Here is an 18,279-nt window from a genome sequence, read left to right as displayed (position 1 = left end):
ACCCTCATGCTGAAAAAGTCTCTTGTCTCTCTGACACACACACACACACACACACAGGTTATCTGATGCTGCTGTGGTCACATCCACAATCAACCAATCAGAACACCTCTGTCACAACATGAAGCTGACAAAGGGCGACTGATGAAAGGCTTCATGCACTTGCACCACAGAGACCAGAGCTTCACCTGAACGCGCCACAGAGACCTTACCTGCATGTATACTCACCTGCACCTGTATGACAGGAAATGACTCAGTCTGGTTCCACCTAACAAAATAAAAGCATAGTGTTTCTGCCCTCACTGCGACATCACAGTGACACCACAGCGATCTCTAATCACAGTTATGGATTAACTATGACATCATGCATTACTGACATTGTGGGACTCCATGAAATTTCATTTTAGTTTGTTTCAGTGACTGAAGATTAAAAGTGAATTATACATTTACACTAACAGCAGCTGATTTCATTAGATTATAAAATGACCAACTGTTGTGAAATATTCAGCTTAAATGTTTCACTGAAGTTAAACTGGTGTCCAACTGGTGTCACTGGACTCCAGAGCTGGTTTAAGCTCAGACTTGTTGGAGATACTGGTCTAATAAAGGCTCAGACCTACATGTGTTATCAGTGAAGGTTACTTTCTGTGTACAGCACACTATCACACAGAGATCAGTGTGACAGAAACTAAAGGAGAATAAAAAAATAAAATCAAAAGGCATATTAAGAAAAACTATGTAAGAATTAAACAGACAAGATCTAATTAAAGTGTAAGGTTAAAAGATTACATGAAGGCAGAGGAGAGCAGAGCAGTTTTTAGCTTCTTTTTAAAGACAGTTACAGTTTGATCAGACCAGATCAGATCTGGCACTGGGACCTGGTTCCAGCTGGTTCCTGCAGAGGGCAGCACAGTGACTGAAAGTTATTTCACCCCGCTCAGTTTGAACTCCAGGCTTCACTGACTGAAATATATTATAATATAATTATAATAATTATAATATATCCCAGATCATTTAGTGACTTGTAGACAATAAGTGAAACTGCTGGAGTCAGTCACAGACCTGAGAACTGGAGTCCTGTTCTCTCTGTTCTCTGTTCTGTCAGAACCACAGCAGCATCTGAACAGCTGTAGCTGGTGGTCAGACCTGGTCTCAGGGAAGAGAGCACTGTGGTTGACTGTGGACGATATAAAGACATAAAGGAGCTCCTCCAGGTCTTGGTTAGACACACAGGGCTCTGTCTAACATCTGGTGCAAAGTGCAGCACAACTGTCTTTTCTAGTTTCACACCGACACAGTTGTCAACTCCCGTCCAGGCCCTCATGGTCTAAATAGGAAATACACTCGGTGTGTTGTTCTTAACATGAGGTGAGATCAGGAGCTTTGTCATCTTGAGGCAGTAGAAAGTGACGGACCAACAAAAACCTGGTCTGAGACCAGTGTCTCAGTGTTTCAGTGTTATTTCAAAGACAAATTATCAAGACATTAACACAAAAATACAGGCAATTGCATAACATGTCTGTTATACACAATCAGAGTGTGATGACAATGAGCTTCAGCTGTTTGGATCAGTGCGGTGGTCGACCACAGGTTCATCACAAACTGAAGATTAATTCACAATTCATCAGAATATAAATATAATTCAGTTAAATGAAGCGATGGAACAAGCGTATGAAAACTCAAACACCTAAGAGAAAGACAGATGAAGAAAGGTGAAGAAAGGTTCAATCATCAGTCAGTGAATCAGTGGAAGCTCTGAATTTGTTTAACCTGATGAACCTAAACTTGTGAGTCACCAGGTGACAGAACCTGAACCAGAAACAGCCTCATTCTGAACCTTTAAAGCTAAAGAAATCTTTACATCTGACCTGTACAGCAGCTGGTACGCTTAGCTTAGCTACTCTGAGGCATATAAAAAGAAGAAACAGAGCTGCACTACAAACTTTTATTTTATTTATTTTCTTTGTTTTCTTGGTGAAATATTAAAGAAATAAAAATAGATGTTTTCACAGATTTTGTTCAGATTTTAAAAACAGTTTAACATGTTGAGCTTTAGAGAAGCTAAGCTAAGCTAAGCAACAGTAGCTGTAGTACCTGTACCTGTGTACCTGTTTCCCCTGTGTTCTCACATGCTGACCTGAAGACAAAAGGATTCAAACACCAGAGAAAAAAAAAACAGACCTGAACCCAAACAGACCAAATAGAGTCCTCCAGACCAGACCAGGACCCTTCATCCACTGCGCATGTTTTCATGACGTCCTGTTAGCGTCGATCTTAACAACCCAGGATTATGTAGCTCACTGGCTAACAAATATTAATTCAGGTAACCACAGCTAAGGTTAGCGGGCAGCTATCTGTGAGCTAGCCGTGGCTAACCATTGCTAACAGTAAAGCTAAGTTTAGTTACTGATTTTCCCTGAGTTGATCTCTCTGGAAAAGCAGTGGTGGCCTCAGACACAGCACTGACTGTAGGACATCTGAGTGTCAGTTATGCATGAAAGTTGAAAGAGAACAGAAGCTTCAGCTGCACATGTGCAGTGAAGGTGATGCCAGGTGAGCTGCAGGTCCTGAGTCTGGAGGGGGCTGGATCAGTTCACGCTCAGCCTTTTATCTAAACCTGGGGGTTTGGACCTTGAGCCATGAGGCTGAGGACAGAACCAGAACCTGAAATCAGGTGAGGAGGTAGATTTATGGGTTAGTATTCGAGACAGGTATGAACCAGGTCCACAGGTATGTGGAGGTGCAGCTGGGCTTTTCCATACCCTTAAAACCATGACTGTGAGAGTTTCAGGTCTTCCAGTGTAGTCTACACCAGTCTAGGCCAGTCCGGTTCAGTCCAGTTCTCTCAGACATTGGGTCGGATCTCAGCGTAGTTCTTGACAACTCCAGAGAACCTGATGATTTGAATCTCAGGGTTTTTCGCTTTGAAGTCCTGCCACAGGTACTCAGGTGACAGAACCTTACTGGGCTTGTTGGTCCACATGTACCTGAAAACACAGGAACAGGAACTACAGTCATCACAAATACAACCATAACCTGTTCTGGCGACTCTCCTCCTGGCTACCTGTTCAGGTAACTGTGCTTACCTGTTCAGGTGACTCTCCTCCTGCCAGGCAGCCTCGATGTCTTCCTGGGCATCAGCCTCAAAGTTGGCACGGCAGGTTTTGGTGAGCAGATGTACTTCCTGCAGGAGGCCTCCGAACGCGCCCCCACAGTAGTAAAAGTCTCCCTCCTCAGGAGCAATGTAGGCTCTGGAGGCGGGTCTCCGCTCGTAGGGGAACCTGCTGCGTTTGTCTCTGTAGTAACCTGCAGACACAGGTAGGGAAAAATGGAACATATCCAAATAGAGATCAATCCAAACCTCACCTGGACAGTGAGTATCCCTCCGCCTCAGAAAATAGTCCTAGTGAATACAAAGACTTTCTCATTACAGCTGACAGAACAGAAGAAGAAGAGAGGAAGGAGTCTTTTCTGACCTGGATGTACCACAGCGACCAGTCTGCCTAGTGACTCCGTCCCCCAGCGGCCATGGAACTTAGAATCCACGTCCAGACAGAAGATGTAGTCGGTGGACTTAAAAAGCTTCTCCTCTATCAGCGTCTGGATCATCTCCATCCTGCGAGCAGAGATCTCCTGCCAACGCTTGGAGCTGGGAACTGAACGCACCATCAGCTAGAGGAGGAAGAAGAGTTGTTTTAATAAACTGGGCGGAAAGAGTCCAGCTGATCTGGGGTCAGTTTGTTGGAGACAGAACATTCCACCTGCTCCTTCCTTTACCTGTCTGCCGGCGGCCATCTTGACCATGGGCACCTCCTTCGGCTGGTCAGTGAAGACGTACACATGAACCCTGAACCCAACAAAGAAGTGCTGCTCTGCAGTCTCCAGGAAGTTTCTTAGGAACATGATGTACCTGTGGAAAAGGTGAGAGGTCACCTTCTGGTCAAAGTTTAAACCAGACATGCTGCGTTCAGGGTTGTGTGGACATCACAGCACTGTGGCATCATACTTTCCCACAGCAAACACGGTGGCGGCGATGGTGATGTTCTTCGGCCTGTAGATGCTGTCGAGGAGAACTGGGTTAAAGGTTCCCTCCCAGACCACAGGGGCCAACCAGGGTGTCACTGTCACCACGTCATTACTGCAATTACAGACAAATACTGATGTCATCAACAAACAGCCAACAACAACAACAGCAATGAAGAGAGATGGCAGTGAACTCACCCCTTCACAATGCTGGGCTGTTCGTACTGCAGACTGAAACACAAACAGTTTCTTCATTAGAAAACTATACAACAGTGTAAGGAGGGTTGATGTCATTGCTTTTATTCTGAAAAGAACTTTGTGTTACATTGTTTGTACTCGTATCTAGTCTGTAGATTTAAAGAGACAGTCAGTTCTCAGTGATCAGAGTTGGTCACATCTGAAGAGAACATTTCACCTTCTGACCAGCAGTAGTCACATACACACTAGGTGACAGTCAGTGGTCCCAATGTACATGAGGCTCCACCCACCCATAACTGGCAGGTGTGTTAATAGTGAAATTAAATGTGATGATGAAGATGAAGATGAGTGTACTTACTGGTCTGGAACCACCAAGCTGGAGTCATGAGCCCTGAAATCGGCATGAGGAGCAGGTCTACACACACACACACACACACACACACACACACACACACACTCAGTGACAGTCAGTGGTCCCAATGTACATGAGGCTCCACCCACCCATAACTGGCAGGTGTGTTAATAGTGAAATTAAATGTGATGATGAAGATGAAGATGAGTGTACTTACTGGTCTGGAACCACCAAGCTGGAGTCATGAGCCCTGAAATCGGCATGAGGAGCAGGTCCACACACACACACACACACACACACACACACACACACACACACACACACAGTTAATGAGTTACCTGTTTTCTGCTTGTCACTAAAGTGTAACTGTCACTTCAGTGGTGAACAGATGGCACCTTTACACACACACACACACACACACACACACACACACACACACACACACACACACACACACACACACACACTGATGGAACAGGACAACTTGATATGGAGGAGGAGCCGGGGATTGAACCACCGACCTTCTGGATATTGGACGACCTGCTCTACCTCCTGAACAACAGCTAACCTGAACTGAACATAATAATGAACAAATCAATAAACTCATTCAGTCAAGGAATCAATGAATGAAACACCAGTAAATGTTCCTGTGACAGAGGGTCTGAGGTCTCAAGGACTCACTGAGGTGGATCTCAGAAACTCTCTGACCAGAACTGAAATGTGAGCACCAGACCAATCAGCCGGGGAACGCCTTGTCAATTAGGAACGCCTGGTCAATAAGGAACGCTTTGACAATAAGGAATGCCTCGTCAATAAGGAACGCCTCGTCATTAAGGTACGCCTCATCAATAAGGATGCGTCGTCAATAAGGAACAACTGGTCAATAAGGAACGCCTCGTCAATAAGGATGCGTCGTCAATAAGGAACGCCTCATCAATAAGGAACGCCTCATCAATAGGGAACGCCTCATCAATAAGGAACGCCTCATCAATAAGGAACGCCTCGACAATAAGGTACGCCTCGTCAATAAGGTACGCCTTGTCAATAAGGATGTCTCTTCAATAAGGAACGCCTGGTCAATAAGGAATGCTTCATCAATAAGGAACGCCTCATCAATAAGGAATGCCTCGTCAATAAGGATGCCTTGTCAATAAGGAACGCCTGGTCAATAAGGAATGCTTCATCAATAAGGTACGCCTTGACAAATGAAGAACACCGTGTCAACAAGGAACAAGGAAGCAGAAAGTTTAGATGAGTCATCCAGATCAACGCGGTGTTGAAAACAGGAGTGTATTGTTGAACTTAGTGCTGAACTGGCTGCAGATCACATGACAGAAAGCACAGTTTATCCACCTGGTCTTTATTTGTTGGTGTTGGTCACACGCCCAGTCATATAGTAATACTGATCTGTGACCAGTGCTGAGATCCTGGTGATAATGAATTAGAAAGTCTAAAGGTTGGAGATTAGAGGCACCGGTCGCCAGTTTGATTCCCAGACTGGCAGGATTAAATCTGGGTGGAAAAAGTGAAAGAACAACACTTATCCAAACCCTCATCAACACCACCAACTGCTGCAGTGAGCTGCTCAGAGGCAGCAGGTCAGACTGTGGTTGTACTGGGCAGCTTCCAGGTGAGAATGTGTAACTGTGTGGATGTGATCGTAGTGTTTGTGTAAACGAGAGGCTTTTCGTGTGTGTGTGTGAATGTAAGAAACAGAAAGAGTCCTTCACTGTTTGAATGTGCACTGGTGACATTTTGCACAGAAACACCTTGGCACTGGAACAGGTGGAGAAGATCCCACAGACACTGATAAACAGGTGAAGGTCAGAAAAGTGGGTGGAGCAGACAGATACAGTGTGTTTGTGTTACTGACCGGTCTACTGGAATTTTGTCTTTCTGCTCAAAGGACACGACAATTCTGCAACACACAAACACAGACCAGATCACCAGGTGTGACTTCAACCGTCACCTCCACCGTTGTGAGGACTGAAGCTGTGATGATGTGAATGTGAGGGAAACAATCAATGCTTTAATCCATCAATCATAGGAATTATTTAAAAAATGTACTAATGAAATATTGATCCATCAATAAATAAATCCACACTGTGTGTGTGTGTTACCTGTAGGCCCGGAAGATGTAGGAGTACAGCACTCTGTGGGTTCAAACAGAAACACAATGATTAATCAATAGTCATCAATTATCACTGATCAGCTAAGTCACCAGGTCAGAGCCACCTCCTCCACCAACCAGTTAACTACAGAAAATGTGGTCACAACCTCCACTTCCTGAGTTACAGTACTGAATAAAGGCAATGATGTCACAGTGACCTTTGACCATTAAGTTCTAATCAGTTCATCCTTGAGTCCAAGTGAATGTTTGTGAATATGAGGTTCCCTGCAGGTGTTCCTGAGAAATCAGATTCACCATCCTGACTGAGGCTGATCTAACAGAACCCGTCATCTGGACTTTGACCAATCGTTGGACAGCGTCAGATGGAGTGACTCCTCAAACTGAAGGAGAACCGAGGTCTGTACTACGAAGCAAGATTTGAGGTCTACAAGGTAACTTCAGGTTAAAAACTCCCCCGTCTTTCACATGAATGCACTCGTACCTGGACAGCTAAACCCAGAGTTAAATGAACTAGTTGATAACCAGCTTCATAGCTCAGGTTATCCAGGACAGTCAGTGTTAGGTTCAGTTAAGCCAGAAAAAGAAGATTTATCCTGGGTATGTTGAACTTGCTTCATGGTCCAGGCCTCTGGCGGTTGTTATGTTAACAAGCAGTTCCAGTTGTTTCAGGATGTTTTCAGGAAAATCTTTGCCACCAAGGCAAAAATAAATAAATACAAAATTAAAATAAAAATCTAACCAGAATGCCTTGGGGATTCGACAGCAGCCCTGTATTACATAATCCAGTGATATTTAGGAAACATTAATATCGGCTAATGCTCCAATAAAAAATGAGCTAACTCAGGTATTTTCAGAGGAAAAGAGAAACAGAGGTGAGTTTGGTAATCAGAGCAGGGATCAAACGTTAGTGAGGGTAAAGACCCACCTATCTCCTTGCTCTCTTAAAAATCTATGTTAGCTTCACTCTCTGTCCTTTCACTAACTACCTACTATACTCACTGCGAAACTCCACACTTCATGACTCCCCGATGTAACTTGACTATTGACACACACTTCACTGTGGTAACACACTGGTAGACTACGTCTCTCACGTCTGCTGGTTAGACTGAGTCCCATGACACACACAGGTGAGTTAGACTGTTGTTACGATGTGACAACAGTGAACAGTGAAGCACTGGAGACAGATTGTCGACGACTTCATTCAGCAACCACTAAAAAACTTAGTTATAACTGTCACTAACTTTTATAACCAGATCCTCTAAATCTGGATTCAAAACCAGATTTTTCTTTTACAAGACTCACAACAGAGCTCAGTTCAACCCTTAACACACCGACACACACGCTTTCTTTTGTTGTCTCTTTGTGGAAACGTTTGCGAAGCTCTCTGAAGCCAAGTCACTGAACAAACTAAACCTGATGAATGTACTTACCTTGCTTTGTGCTGAGCTGAATGGAGCTCAGGACCAGGATCCAGATCCGTATCTGGATAAGTATAACAACAAGAGTTCACCGAGGTGAACCCACCTGACTTGGTCTTAATCAATTTTTGAAAAAAGGTCTCAACAAATTAGAGAAAGAATTATGGGAAAGAGTTCAGGCGGCATTCAGAGAGTACAGAACCCACAGGGACTGAGTCCAGAGCCAGAGGGACTGAAAGAAAACCAGAACCAGAGACATTCTGGTTCTGGTTTTCTGTCTGTTTCTAAATTGACACCCATTCACAATATGGCCAAGTGCAAATATCCAAATCACAGGAACTGCAGTTTGTTGATAAAAGGAGAGGGGTATACATCTGCAGTATCAGAGCTGCATTACCAGCAGTATCAGTACTACAGTTACTGCAGTATTACTACAGCACAGTAGTCAGCAGTACATCAACAGCAGCAGATGTAGGATCAGTAGTATTTGTGACAGTAACAGATGTAGTATCAGTTGTATTTCTGACAGTAGCAGATGTAGTATCAGAAGTACTCACCCCAGTAGAATTAACAGCAGAATCACGGTCACAAATTTAACGTTCAGTAAATGCATCTCACAGTCCGAGTCAGACCAGGACAGTCCTGATCCACAGGGTGAGAATCCTTAGTTCAGTTCAGTGTGTTGTTGTTCAGCCGACTCAGTCTTCAGTGAGGTTGTGTTCAGTTGTGTTTGCACCAGTGTGTTGAGAAAGAGCAACAACCAGGAAGCCACAGTCCGGTGAGCTGCAATGTCTACAGGGGGGGGCAGAGGAGGAGGCGGGGGTGGCGGGGGTGGCGGGGGGGGGGGGGGGGGGAGAGATTACATTAGTGCTCCACACACAGGAGTCTCAGCTCAGAGGTTTGTTGTGTCCTCTGCTGCTGTTACAATGTGACTGATGGAGGTAAACTGGTGGAGCTGATAATACAATGTAACTTCTAATACTGTCATGTCTGTTCAAGGTGGGGTAATTTATGACTTCTCCTGTGGAAATAACCTCACTGGACTCACATTTGTTTGTGACATTTCATCCTGCTGGGCAGTGTGTTTTGTAAACCAGCATCGATGCAGAACTGTTGTTGGAGGCTTTCTAACCCCATCTTCACTGATTCACTGGCTCATTTGTTTGGAACAAAACTGACTGAGGCGCAACAACAGATCATCACCTCCTGCTTGTTTCCTGCACCAACCAGCAAAGTCACAGGAAATATGCTCACAACCTCTTTCCTGAGTAACAGCACTGAATAACAACCAGGAGTGTTTCTGCATGCTGCACTGAAGGTAACCTTTGACTTTTTGTATATCAAAGGTCATTGTGTCATTTTATCCCGTTAGACATTTGTGTTCAGCTGTGTCATAATTAGTGTATGAATTTGTGAGTGATGGCAAAAATGTGTTTTGTGAGGTCACAGTGACCTCTGACCTTTGGCCACTAAATTCTCATCACTGAGTCCATATGAATGTTTGTACTAGATCTGAAGAAATTCCCTCCAGGTGCTACTTAGATATTAGGTTCAGGAGTATGGGATGGACAGATGGCACTGGCTGTCGCTGGCGTGGAGGCATAAAAAGGAAATGGGGTGGGGGTGGGTCTCTACATCACCACTGAAGAACTATCCTCCCAGTCTCAGAGCTTCATGAATTGTTGTGCATTGTGTGATTTTGTCTGTTATCCATCCAGCTCAGGATACTAGAGAGGAATACGTCTCCTGACACTGAGGAAAGTGACGAGTGTGAACACACAGCAAGACTCAATCATTAATCCAGGTGTAGCTCATAGACAATGATCGAAATGTCTTTGTACAGATCAGACCACAATATGGCGGCAGTGGTGGACAGCCTGTCAGGAGGCGCGTCTGGTTCAGTTAGCCCTCAAAAAGCAACTAAGGAGGGATGACGAACTCATCAGGTAACATCTGCTACTGCTCTCACCTGAAAGGTAGACATTACATAAAAGAGAATTCAGAGGCACACCTGGCTAATTCTCATGCTACTGCTGCCAAATCTTAATGGTAAAAGAATAAATTTTATTCTGTTATTCTGTAATAACATTTCATAATTTGTTGATTATGTTTTGTTTCAATAATCTGAAGTTATCAGATTAATGTAAAAAGGTACAACAAGAAAGCAAAGAACCACTGAAGCAAAAATACTGAAAGTTGTACCTAAGTACAGTACTTGAGTACCTGTACTTTGTAAGTCCTGATCTGAACTATGTTCAGTTGATAAACTGTAACTTTATTATCAGCTGTTAACACCTGTTTAACCTCCTCACCTGTGTGTGATGGATGTCTCAGTTTCTTCTTCCTGCAGCTCCTCTTACAACATCAATAATCATTATCATTATTGATTAATCTAACAGTTATTGTTTGATTAATCATTCACTCTATTGATTATCAATCAACAGTCAAACCTCAGATTTTAAAGCAAATGATCACAGGTCAGATTTAGTGAGTGGCAGAAAGTAGCTGAGTACATTTACTCAAGTACAGTTCTGAGGTTCATGTACTTTTACTGCAGTACATTGATGTGGCAGCTGTAAAGGCCCCTGGCTAGGGGATACAGACCATGTTCACAGGCCCCTGACTGGGATCATCAGGCCCTTTCTGGCCCTGTCCTGGTATTAACATCCATCTCAGGTGATCCGATCACAGGTGGACAGCCCGAAGTTCAGGTGTGAACGCACCCAAGACCCACTGAGGCAGCAATTGAGATCTGATCAGTCAGACCACCATATCCATCACAGTTTCCCAGGTCGAGCTGTTGCACTCGACAAGTGGACTGTGTGTGCGGAGCACAGTGTTTGCCGGATGTCAAGACTTTAATATGAAGACCATATTATCTGTGTTTGTTACTGCTGTTTATATTCCTTCAGGTACAAATTCAGTACTGCTGTTTCTGTGAGGGAGGACTTCCGTAATGTTGTGGTGCTACTTTGTATTGCATAATACCAGTGAAGAAGTTCACCCCACCCAAACAAACCCTCTAACATGTCCCAGTTTTTGCCCTTACTCCCAGCACAGCTGCACATCAGACCACATGTTCAAACCTGAATCACAGACTGAAACAACCGGAAAGTCCGGTCACACGCACCTGAGACACAAACACAGTCAATAACTTTCAAAAACCTGAACATGTCACAGTCACAGTCAGGGGGTAGGACTCCACACCAGACTCCATAGAAAAAACGCTGTATTTTAGGATACCGCTGAACTGAGTCTTTTACTAGCCGAGGCAGCTGGTGTGACGTCTGCTGCTTCTCTAAAACCTGCATGGCCAGGTGGAGGTGAGATGGAGGTCAAACCGGCTCACAGTAAAAGACAACTGATTGTTGATCCTCTACACGTCATCCGTCACTCCGGACCCCCGGGTGACAACCGGAAACACAGCGGGAGTCGGTCCCGACAGAGACACGAGAAGAAAAACAAGAAACTGAAACATCAGGACTCACCGTGTCCGATGATGATCTCAAACAGCTCTTCTTCTTTCTTTACTTCTCTTCTTCTTTCTTTACTTCTCTTCTTCTTCAGTGGTGTGTAACAGCGACTCCGCAGTCTGTGACAGCAGCTGGCCTCCACCTACATTCATTACTGCCCTCTCCTGGAGCCAGTCACTGAACTTCTCCCCTTCGTGTTTCCCCGCAGCCCACTCCTCTTCCTCCCATCCCCGGTCTTTGCATGTCCTCCCCCGGGGCCTCTCTGAAGTGGATCTGCAGCTGGATGTCCTACAGACTCTGGTGCCTCTCTGGTGCCAGAGACCAGCTGATGGTTCCCTGAGCTCTTCTCTTGGTTTGTCAAATGGTTCTGAGGTCTGAGCACAGCTGCACAGACAGGACCTCAGACCTCAGACTGCTGTGTCTCCACCTGCTGGTGGAGTAACTCAGCGCACTCACACCAAACACGTTCCCGCTCCGAGTCCCGCATGAAACCAACAGAACAGAGGCACTGAGGACGGAAGCAACCGTTAGACCGCCAGGTGACCCCCCAGCCCCATGCAAGAGTTTCCATAGGTTCTTGAATGTTTCCCAGGCGACCTTGAGTGAGAAGCTCATGGTAATAAATATTTAAACTGCTACATATAAAAATGTATCTAATAATGTTTTCATTATTATGATGTCATTGTATCATTGTTTTCGTGATGTCACAGCGTCAACATCACTAAATGTTTCCATAACAACCAGAAAATGAATGTGTGGCCTGAAAGCGAAAACTGTGATGTCATCACTTTATCAAGTAAGAGCCAATGTGAAGAGGGTTCAGCCTTCAAAGTAAAAGTTTAAAAGTTTAACCAGTTATCATTGTTTGTAATAAACACGTGACTGAAACCCACCCTGTGTTCATGAGAGGGAACCTCTTTGTGTTTGTATTCAGTTACATTTGTTTTTCAATTAGTTAGTCACTGACAATGTCCAAGCTTTTATTTTGTAAAGGTGAGTGTGTCACTTCCTGTGAGGTGTACAATCTGAGGTTTAGAAAATGAAAGTGAAGGGACTTCCACAGCAGAAATCCACTGAGCGGGAAAAATATTCCCACGTGACATCACAAACTATGTGAATGAATGAAAATGTTTCGAATATTCTGTTCATTCTGATTCATCCTCAGATCTGCTTTTAAAAAGTAACTGAGTACATTTACTGCAGTACTGTACACAGAGGAGGTACTTTTACTTCCATGTTGTACTCGTACTGCTCCACATCTGTCTGACAGCTGCAGCTGTTTCACAGCTTTTATACAACATGAGACTGGTGCTTCTACTGCAGTACTACTGCACTGGTATCAGTACTGTGTGGTACTGGTACTTCTACTGCAGTATGACATACATAGATAGTGAGGACCAAAGACAGTATTTTCCTAACAGAGTGAGGATGTTCTGTCTGGTCCTCAGTGTCCAACACGTCTTCAAACAGCTGTATAAAGGTTAAGACTCAGTTTTAGGGTCAGAGTTAGGCATCATGTCAATGAGTGTGTGTGTGTGTGTGTGTGTGAAAGGGAGAGTAGAAACAGTGGCTCTGGGACTTTCTCTCTCTCTTTCTCTTTCCTGTCCTGTTTGAATAAAAGTCCTGAACTCAGACCAGCAGCATGTTGGAGACACTCACACTCAGCACAGATCACATCTTCATCTTCATCACCTTCATCATGATCAGCTGGACCGGCCTTTTCATCCTCTGCAGCGTCCTGAGTCCTGCTCTCTGCTGTGATTGGCTCAGACACTATGGTCACTACAGCAACATCTCTCTGACTCTCATCCGCCTCATGGTGAGTACAGCACTGACTCAAGGTCCTGGAAGAAGTTCCAGGAGTCCTGGAGGGGGTTTTAGTCCCAGACTGTGTATGTTTTCATACATGGTTGCATATTAAATACAACAGAATAGGAGCATGTAGATACATGGACGTATTGATGATGTGTAGAGCAGCAGCTGGAGGACAGTTTGAGGTGACTTTAACGTCAGTGTGAACAGGAGCAAAGATCACACAACAGTAACTGTGGAACATGTGAGTGTTGGTCATGTGACAGACTGACTGAAAAAACTCTGGACTGCTCCTTTAAAGATGCTGCTGACTCTTTAGTAACATCTGCTGGGGCTTAAAAAAACTACCACACCATCAGGAAACATCTGTGTCGTCCATGACAACGAGGGTTGATCAGAAAATGATCAGGCTCAGACACAACATCTCATATATGTGCCTGTATCAATTCAACATTAAGTAATAGAATGTATATCCCTATATGTTACAGATATACATCAACAATAATGTTAGATTTAGAACTGACTATATATATTTACATGGACATGAAAATAAACTAAATATTTTTATATTTGTGGATATATATTAAAAACAAACAACATGTTTACATTTATGAACTTACATCAAAAATAAACTGTTATCTCACATAAATTGGTCTATAATAAAAAAACAGCAAATATATTTAAATATAATGACAATAAATGTTTTTTTAATATATTTCTACATATATTATTTATACTAAAACACACTGCATATGTTTATGTATGTTAACATATATTAAAGATGAACTATACATGTTTACAGAATCGGATGTTCATCGTCTATATTTTTCTTATTTTAAGTTTCAACTGTTAATATGTAGAGGTCGAACAGGAAATGAGCTCAAAGTTTCCAGTATGTAGGCCAGTGGAACCAGTGGAACCAGCTGAGTTTCCACTGGTTTGTGAAGTGTGTGATGAGGTGAAATGAAGTGTCGTCTCTTTGTGTTTCAGGGCGGTCAGCTGACTGAAGAGGAGAGTCCAGTTTCCTTTCCATACAAACTCTACAAACACATACGAAACACTGAGGTAATCAATCAGTCAGTCAGTCAGTCAGTCAGTCAGTCTATCTATCTATCTATCTATCTATCTATCTATCTATCTATCTATCTATCTATCTATCTCACATTTAAACTGCTTGCTCTTCAGTTTCTACTTAAATTCATCTTAATTCAAAGATTTTTTAAAATATCTTTTTTGTCAACTGATGTTTCAGCTTCACTCAGCTCTCAAACTAAAATTTACGCTTTAATTTGGTGTTTCCATTGTTACCATCGCTTTAACTTCTTTTAGTATTTCAGATTTTTTCAATATTTGTGTTTTTATTGCCACTTTAACTTTGTCACCACTTCCATTTCTTTCAGATAGGTTTTCCTTTTCTTGTTGTATGTTATTTATTTGTATGTTGTTATTTATTAGTATGTTGTTATTCACATGTTTTACAAACAACCACGTCAACAGCTGTTGTGTGTTATGTTGATGACATCACCTCTGTCAGCCAATCAGATAGCTACAATTCCCTCCTGCCTCTCTCTCCAGGTGGGGTCCCAGGTGGTTTTCATCAGAGACAGTCTGGTCCAGATCTCTGACCTTTATCGCCACGACAACCTCTCCTTCGTTACCTGGGATACCGACAATACTAATCGTTTCCGGATGAGCATCGACAGACAGATAGACAGCCTCAACACCTGTGTGAGTATATAGACAGACGACACTTCAAAAGACACTTCAGCTCCTTTCAGTGTTTACGCTTCAGCTGCCACTTTACCTTCTGTGAGAACACACACATCAGGTGAAACACTTAAACAAACAAGAGTCAAGTTTCAGATGCAATGAAACTTTGCTAAGACATCACCTGATACTTCAGCTCCTTTCAGCACTTTTAATTCAACTACGCTCTGACACTTCAACTGAAACCTCAGCCTCTATCAGTGTTTCACTTCACGAACCACCTCATTTCCTTTCACACCCTCAGCCTTAGTTTTTTCTAGCAGACAGAAAATGAACCTGAAGTGTTTTTGTTTTCAGGTGAGGACTAACAAACAAGTCGACAACAGTCTGAGGAATTACTACAGGAGACTGAGAGCAAGGACTCTGAACCGCACGGTGAGTACAAGTATGACCTACAGCACTGTATGGGTCAGAGTACTGATTTGAGTGCTGTGTGTACAGGTGTAGTGCTGACTGTAGTACTGACTGTAGTACTGTGTGTACAGGGAGGCAGTCCTGGGTCCTGGGAGCTGATCAGGAAGGAGACTCAGCTGCATCTGGAGCAGTTGGACCTGCTGGTGAACTCCATCAGACCTTCAGCTGCTGCCAGCAGGAGGAGCTCTACAACAAGTCAACAGCAGCTCTAACAACGTCTGTGTCACTGCTGCTGACATCACGCTGATGGGTTCTACTGTCAGTCTATTTATTGATTGATCAGCTTTCTATTGATCAACAAAGTTCTCCTCTTTATTTATTTGTATTTATTGATTGATCAGCTTTCTATTGATCAACAAAGTTCTCCTCTTTATTTATTTGTATTTATTGATTGATCAGCTTTCTATTGATCTACAAAGTTCTCCTCTTTATTTATTTGTATTTATTGATTGATTAGCTTTCTATTGATCTACAAAGTTCTCCTCTTTATTTATTTGTATTTATCTATTTCTACGATGTTTTGATAACTGACAACAATAAAGATGTTTCATTCAGCTCTGTGTTCAGTGTTTGATCCTCACTGACCTTTGACCTGCTCTCTCTGCTGCATCACTAACTACTGGAACTGACCTAAACAAAGAATCTCACTTGCTGGTTCTCAGTCTGTATTCTTATCTGTTCTTGTGAAACCTCATCAGTCTCAGCACTGGTCCAATTCAAAGTCCAGATCCAACATCCTGAAGTGTTCTCGCTCTGCCCCGTTTCATCAAGGATACATCGGGAAATGGGAAATGACTTCTGTGGACTTGGGACAGCAAGTATCCCAGAATGCATTTCACACCAAATAGTGACAAAGGCAGAGATATTGATCCAGACTCAAAGCTTCACTCAATGGACCAATCAATAATCAATAGTCTGTGGTGAAGTAAAGTCCACGGTCTCCCTCTGAAGTGTGGTTCAAGTGTGAAATACTCAAACCAAGTACAAGTACCTCAGACATATACTGAAGTGCAGTGCTTGTACAGTAAATGTTCTCAGTTGCTCTGTCTCTAACTGCTCTCCTGGTGACTCCTGTTGGATATGTTGTGGTTTGTCAAAGTCTAGTTTGTCAGGTTTCTGTAACCAGTCTGACTCCTGGTCCAGTAGAGACAGGTCTGGAGGAATACTTTATAATCCAGCCTGTGGTTTATGGTGTAATGTCCCCAGGGGCAAACTGGCCCTGGCATTTTGGTCCAGACCGGCCCACCACATACAATCACATGCACCACCCATCTTTGCACTCCCTTTAATATGTATACCAACTCCTACTCCTTAAAACCACCAAAGCCATGTAATTAGTAAACAGGAATCATTGACAGTAGACACATTAAATACTTCCAAACTCGGCATTTATTAATACAATAAAATTGCATACTCCACAGTGATGAATCCTAAAACAAGCTGTAGCATTCCATCCTGTGTGTGGCTGTGTGTTTGAGGGATAAAGAGGAGAGAGAGAGAAAAAATGGACATGATAAATGATTGATCACTGCTTTCCAGATAAAGTAGTGTTGAATACATTCTAAACTCACTAAGTCTTATTCTCCTCCTCACTGTTTGCGCTGTGCCAGTGCCAGCTATGGGAGCTGATGAAGTCTTGCTGCTCCATAAGTTTCTTCTCCATCTTCTCCATCTTTCATTCACTGTTTGTTTGTTCAGATGCACACTTCAGCAGGTACAGAACCCAAAGGGGGAGGTGTTTGAAGATGTGACTGGCCCAGTGTCAGTTTAAAAAAAGAATCAATCGGCCGCTGATTTACCTGTTTCATGGGCCTGTGCATTACGCCGGCACAGAGACCAAGGGGGAAGGTGTTTAAATATGTGATTGAGCCAGCCTGAGCCCAATGGGCCACTGATCTGAGTTTTATGGGCCATTAAATCATAAATAAAAAAGGATGTATCGGCCCAGAAAGCATGTCGGACCAGTGGGAAAGTGCCCGGTCCGCCAGATGCCTGTACCAATCAGGTCCCAGTGAAACACTGACTGGTCCAGTAGAAGAGAACAGGACTGTGGAGAACGAGGAGGAACCAGTTCTGAACCCAAAGGTCCAGAAACCTCATGTTGATTGTAACTTAACAGTGAAAAGGATGAAACACTGAGGGAACCTTCCTGTGTTCCCCGGCTGTAGAATACAAGTTAACAGAACCATCTCTCTCTGTAATGAAGCACAGACGGACCTCAGAGGTTTCAGGACTCACAGGTTTCAGGACCTCAGAGGATTCAGGACCTCAGAGGTTTCAGGTGCTGCAGCTCGACTCTACTGAACATGTTTGAAGGTCTGATGAGACTGATGAAGACCATGCTGCTCTATGTGCTGTAAACAGGTCTCTGCAAACCAACACAAAAACCTCTTCCCACAGGTGTAGCAGGTGGAGGAGCATGAGGATCTGGACCTGGACAGATCAAGGTTTCTTCAGGATCAGGTCAGGGTGTCTGTCCACCTGCTGAAGCCCAGGAGAAGCTCCTGATAACCCTGAACATCAGAGTAAATCCACCTTCTGGAGTGGTCTAGTCAGTCCAGACCTGGATCCAGTAGAGCTACTGTGGATGGAGCTCAGAGCTGCTCACATCCTCAGACTGTGGCTGGAGCAGCTCTAGAAGAAGACTGGTCCAGACCTCCTCCTGAACATGGAGCAGGTCTGATCAGCAGCTAC

At 43.6% G+C, this 18,279-nt stretch overlaps 2 protein-coding genes across 9 annotated transcripts; one reads left to right on the top strand and one right to left on the bottom strand.

Moving 5' to 3' along the window:
* Positions 1–127: 127 nt before the first annotated feature.
* Positions 128–11,745, bottom strand: LOC139609373 (globoside alpha-1,3-N-acetylgalactosaminyltransferase 1-like). Of its 6 annotated transcripts, none has more exons than XR_011685215.1 (13): positions 11,608–11,734; positions 8,677–8,911; positions 6,691–6,723; positions 6,444–6,488; positions 4,788–4,820; positions 4,577–4,633; positions 4,219–4,251; positions 4,004–4,135; positions 3,775–3,907; positions 3,474–3,669; positions 3,084–3,303; positions 2,760–2,984; positions 128–265 (listed from the first exon to the last, which is right to left on the bottom strand). XR_011685215.1 is itself a non-coding variant. In XM_071463822.1 (12 exons), exons 2-12 carry the CDS (start codon positions 8,730–8,732, stop codon positions 2,843–2,845), a joined length of 1,080 nt encoding a protein of 359 aa, XP_071319923.1. In that variant the 5' UTR covers positions 8,733–8,911; positions 11,608–11,734; the 3' UTR covers positions 1,420–2,842. The 6 variants fall into 6 exon arrangements, 4 of the variants coding, with proteins under 4 accessions (XP_071319923.1, XP_071319932.1, XP_071319948.1 ...); XR_011685214.1 differs by lacking the exon at positions 128–265 and adding an exon at positions 1,420–2,661; XM_071463822.1 differs by lacking the exon at positions 128–265 and having other exon boundaries at positions 1,420–2,984.
* A 247-nt stretch (positions 11,746–11,992) lies between these two features.
* Positions 11,993–17,844, top strand: LOC139609391 (interferon a3-like). 3 transcript variants are annotated; one of them, XM_071463882.1, is made up of 5 exons: positions 11,993–13,411; positions 14,395–14,469; positions 14,980–15,132; positions 15,469–15,546; positions 15,657–17,844. In XM_071463882.1, exons 1-5 carry the CDS (start codon positions 13,235–13,237, stop codon positions 15,795–15,797), a joined length of 624 nt encoding a protein of 207 aa, XP_071319983.1. In that variant the 5' UTR covers positions 11,993–13,234; the 3' UTR covers positions 15,798–17,844. The 3 variants fall into 3 exon arrangements, with proteins under 3 accessions (XP_071319983.1, XP_071319973.1, XP_071319992.1); XM_071463872.1 differs by having other exon boundaries at positions 15,454–15,546; XM_071463891.1 differs by having other exon boundaries at positions 14,980–15,133; positions 15,476–15,546.
* Positions 17,845–18,279: the final 435 nt, after the last annotated feature.

The sequence above is a fragment of the Trachinotus anak genome, unplaced genomic scaffold (assembly GCF_046630095.1).
Source record: "Trachinotus anak isolate AG129_WGS33_773 ecotype Australia unplaced genomic scaffold, CSIRO_AGI_Tana_v1 ptg000003l, whole genome shotgun sequence".
NCBI classification, from domain to species: Eukaryota; Metazoa; Chordata; class Actinopteri; order Carangiformes; family Carangidae; genus Trachinotus; species Trachinotus anak.
This window is presented reverse-complemented; position numbering and strand designations above follow the sequence as displayed.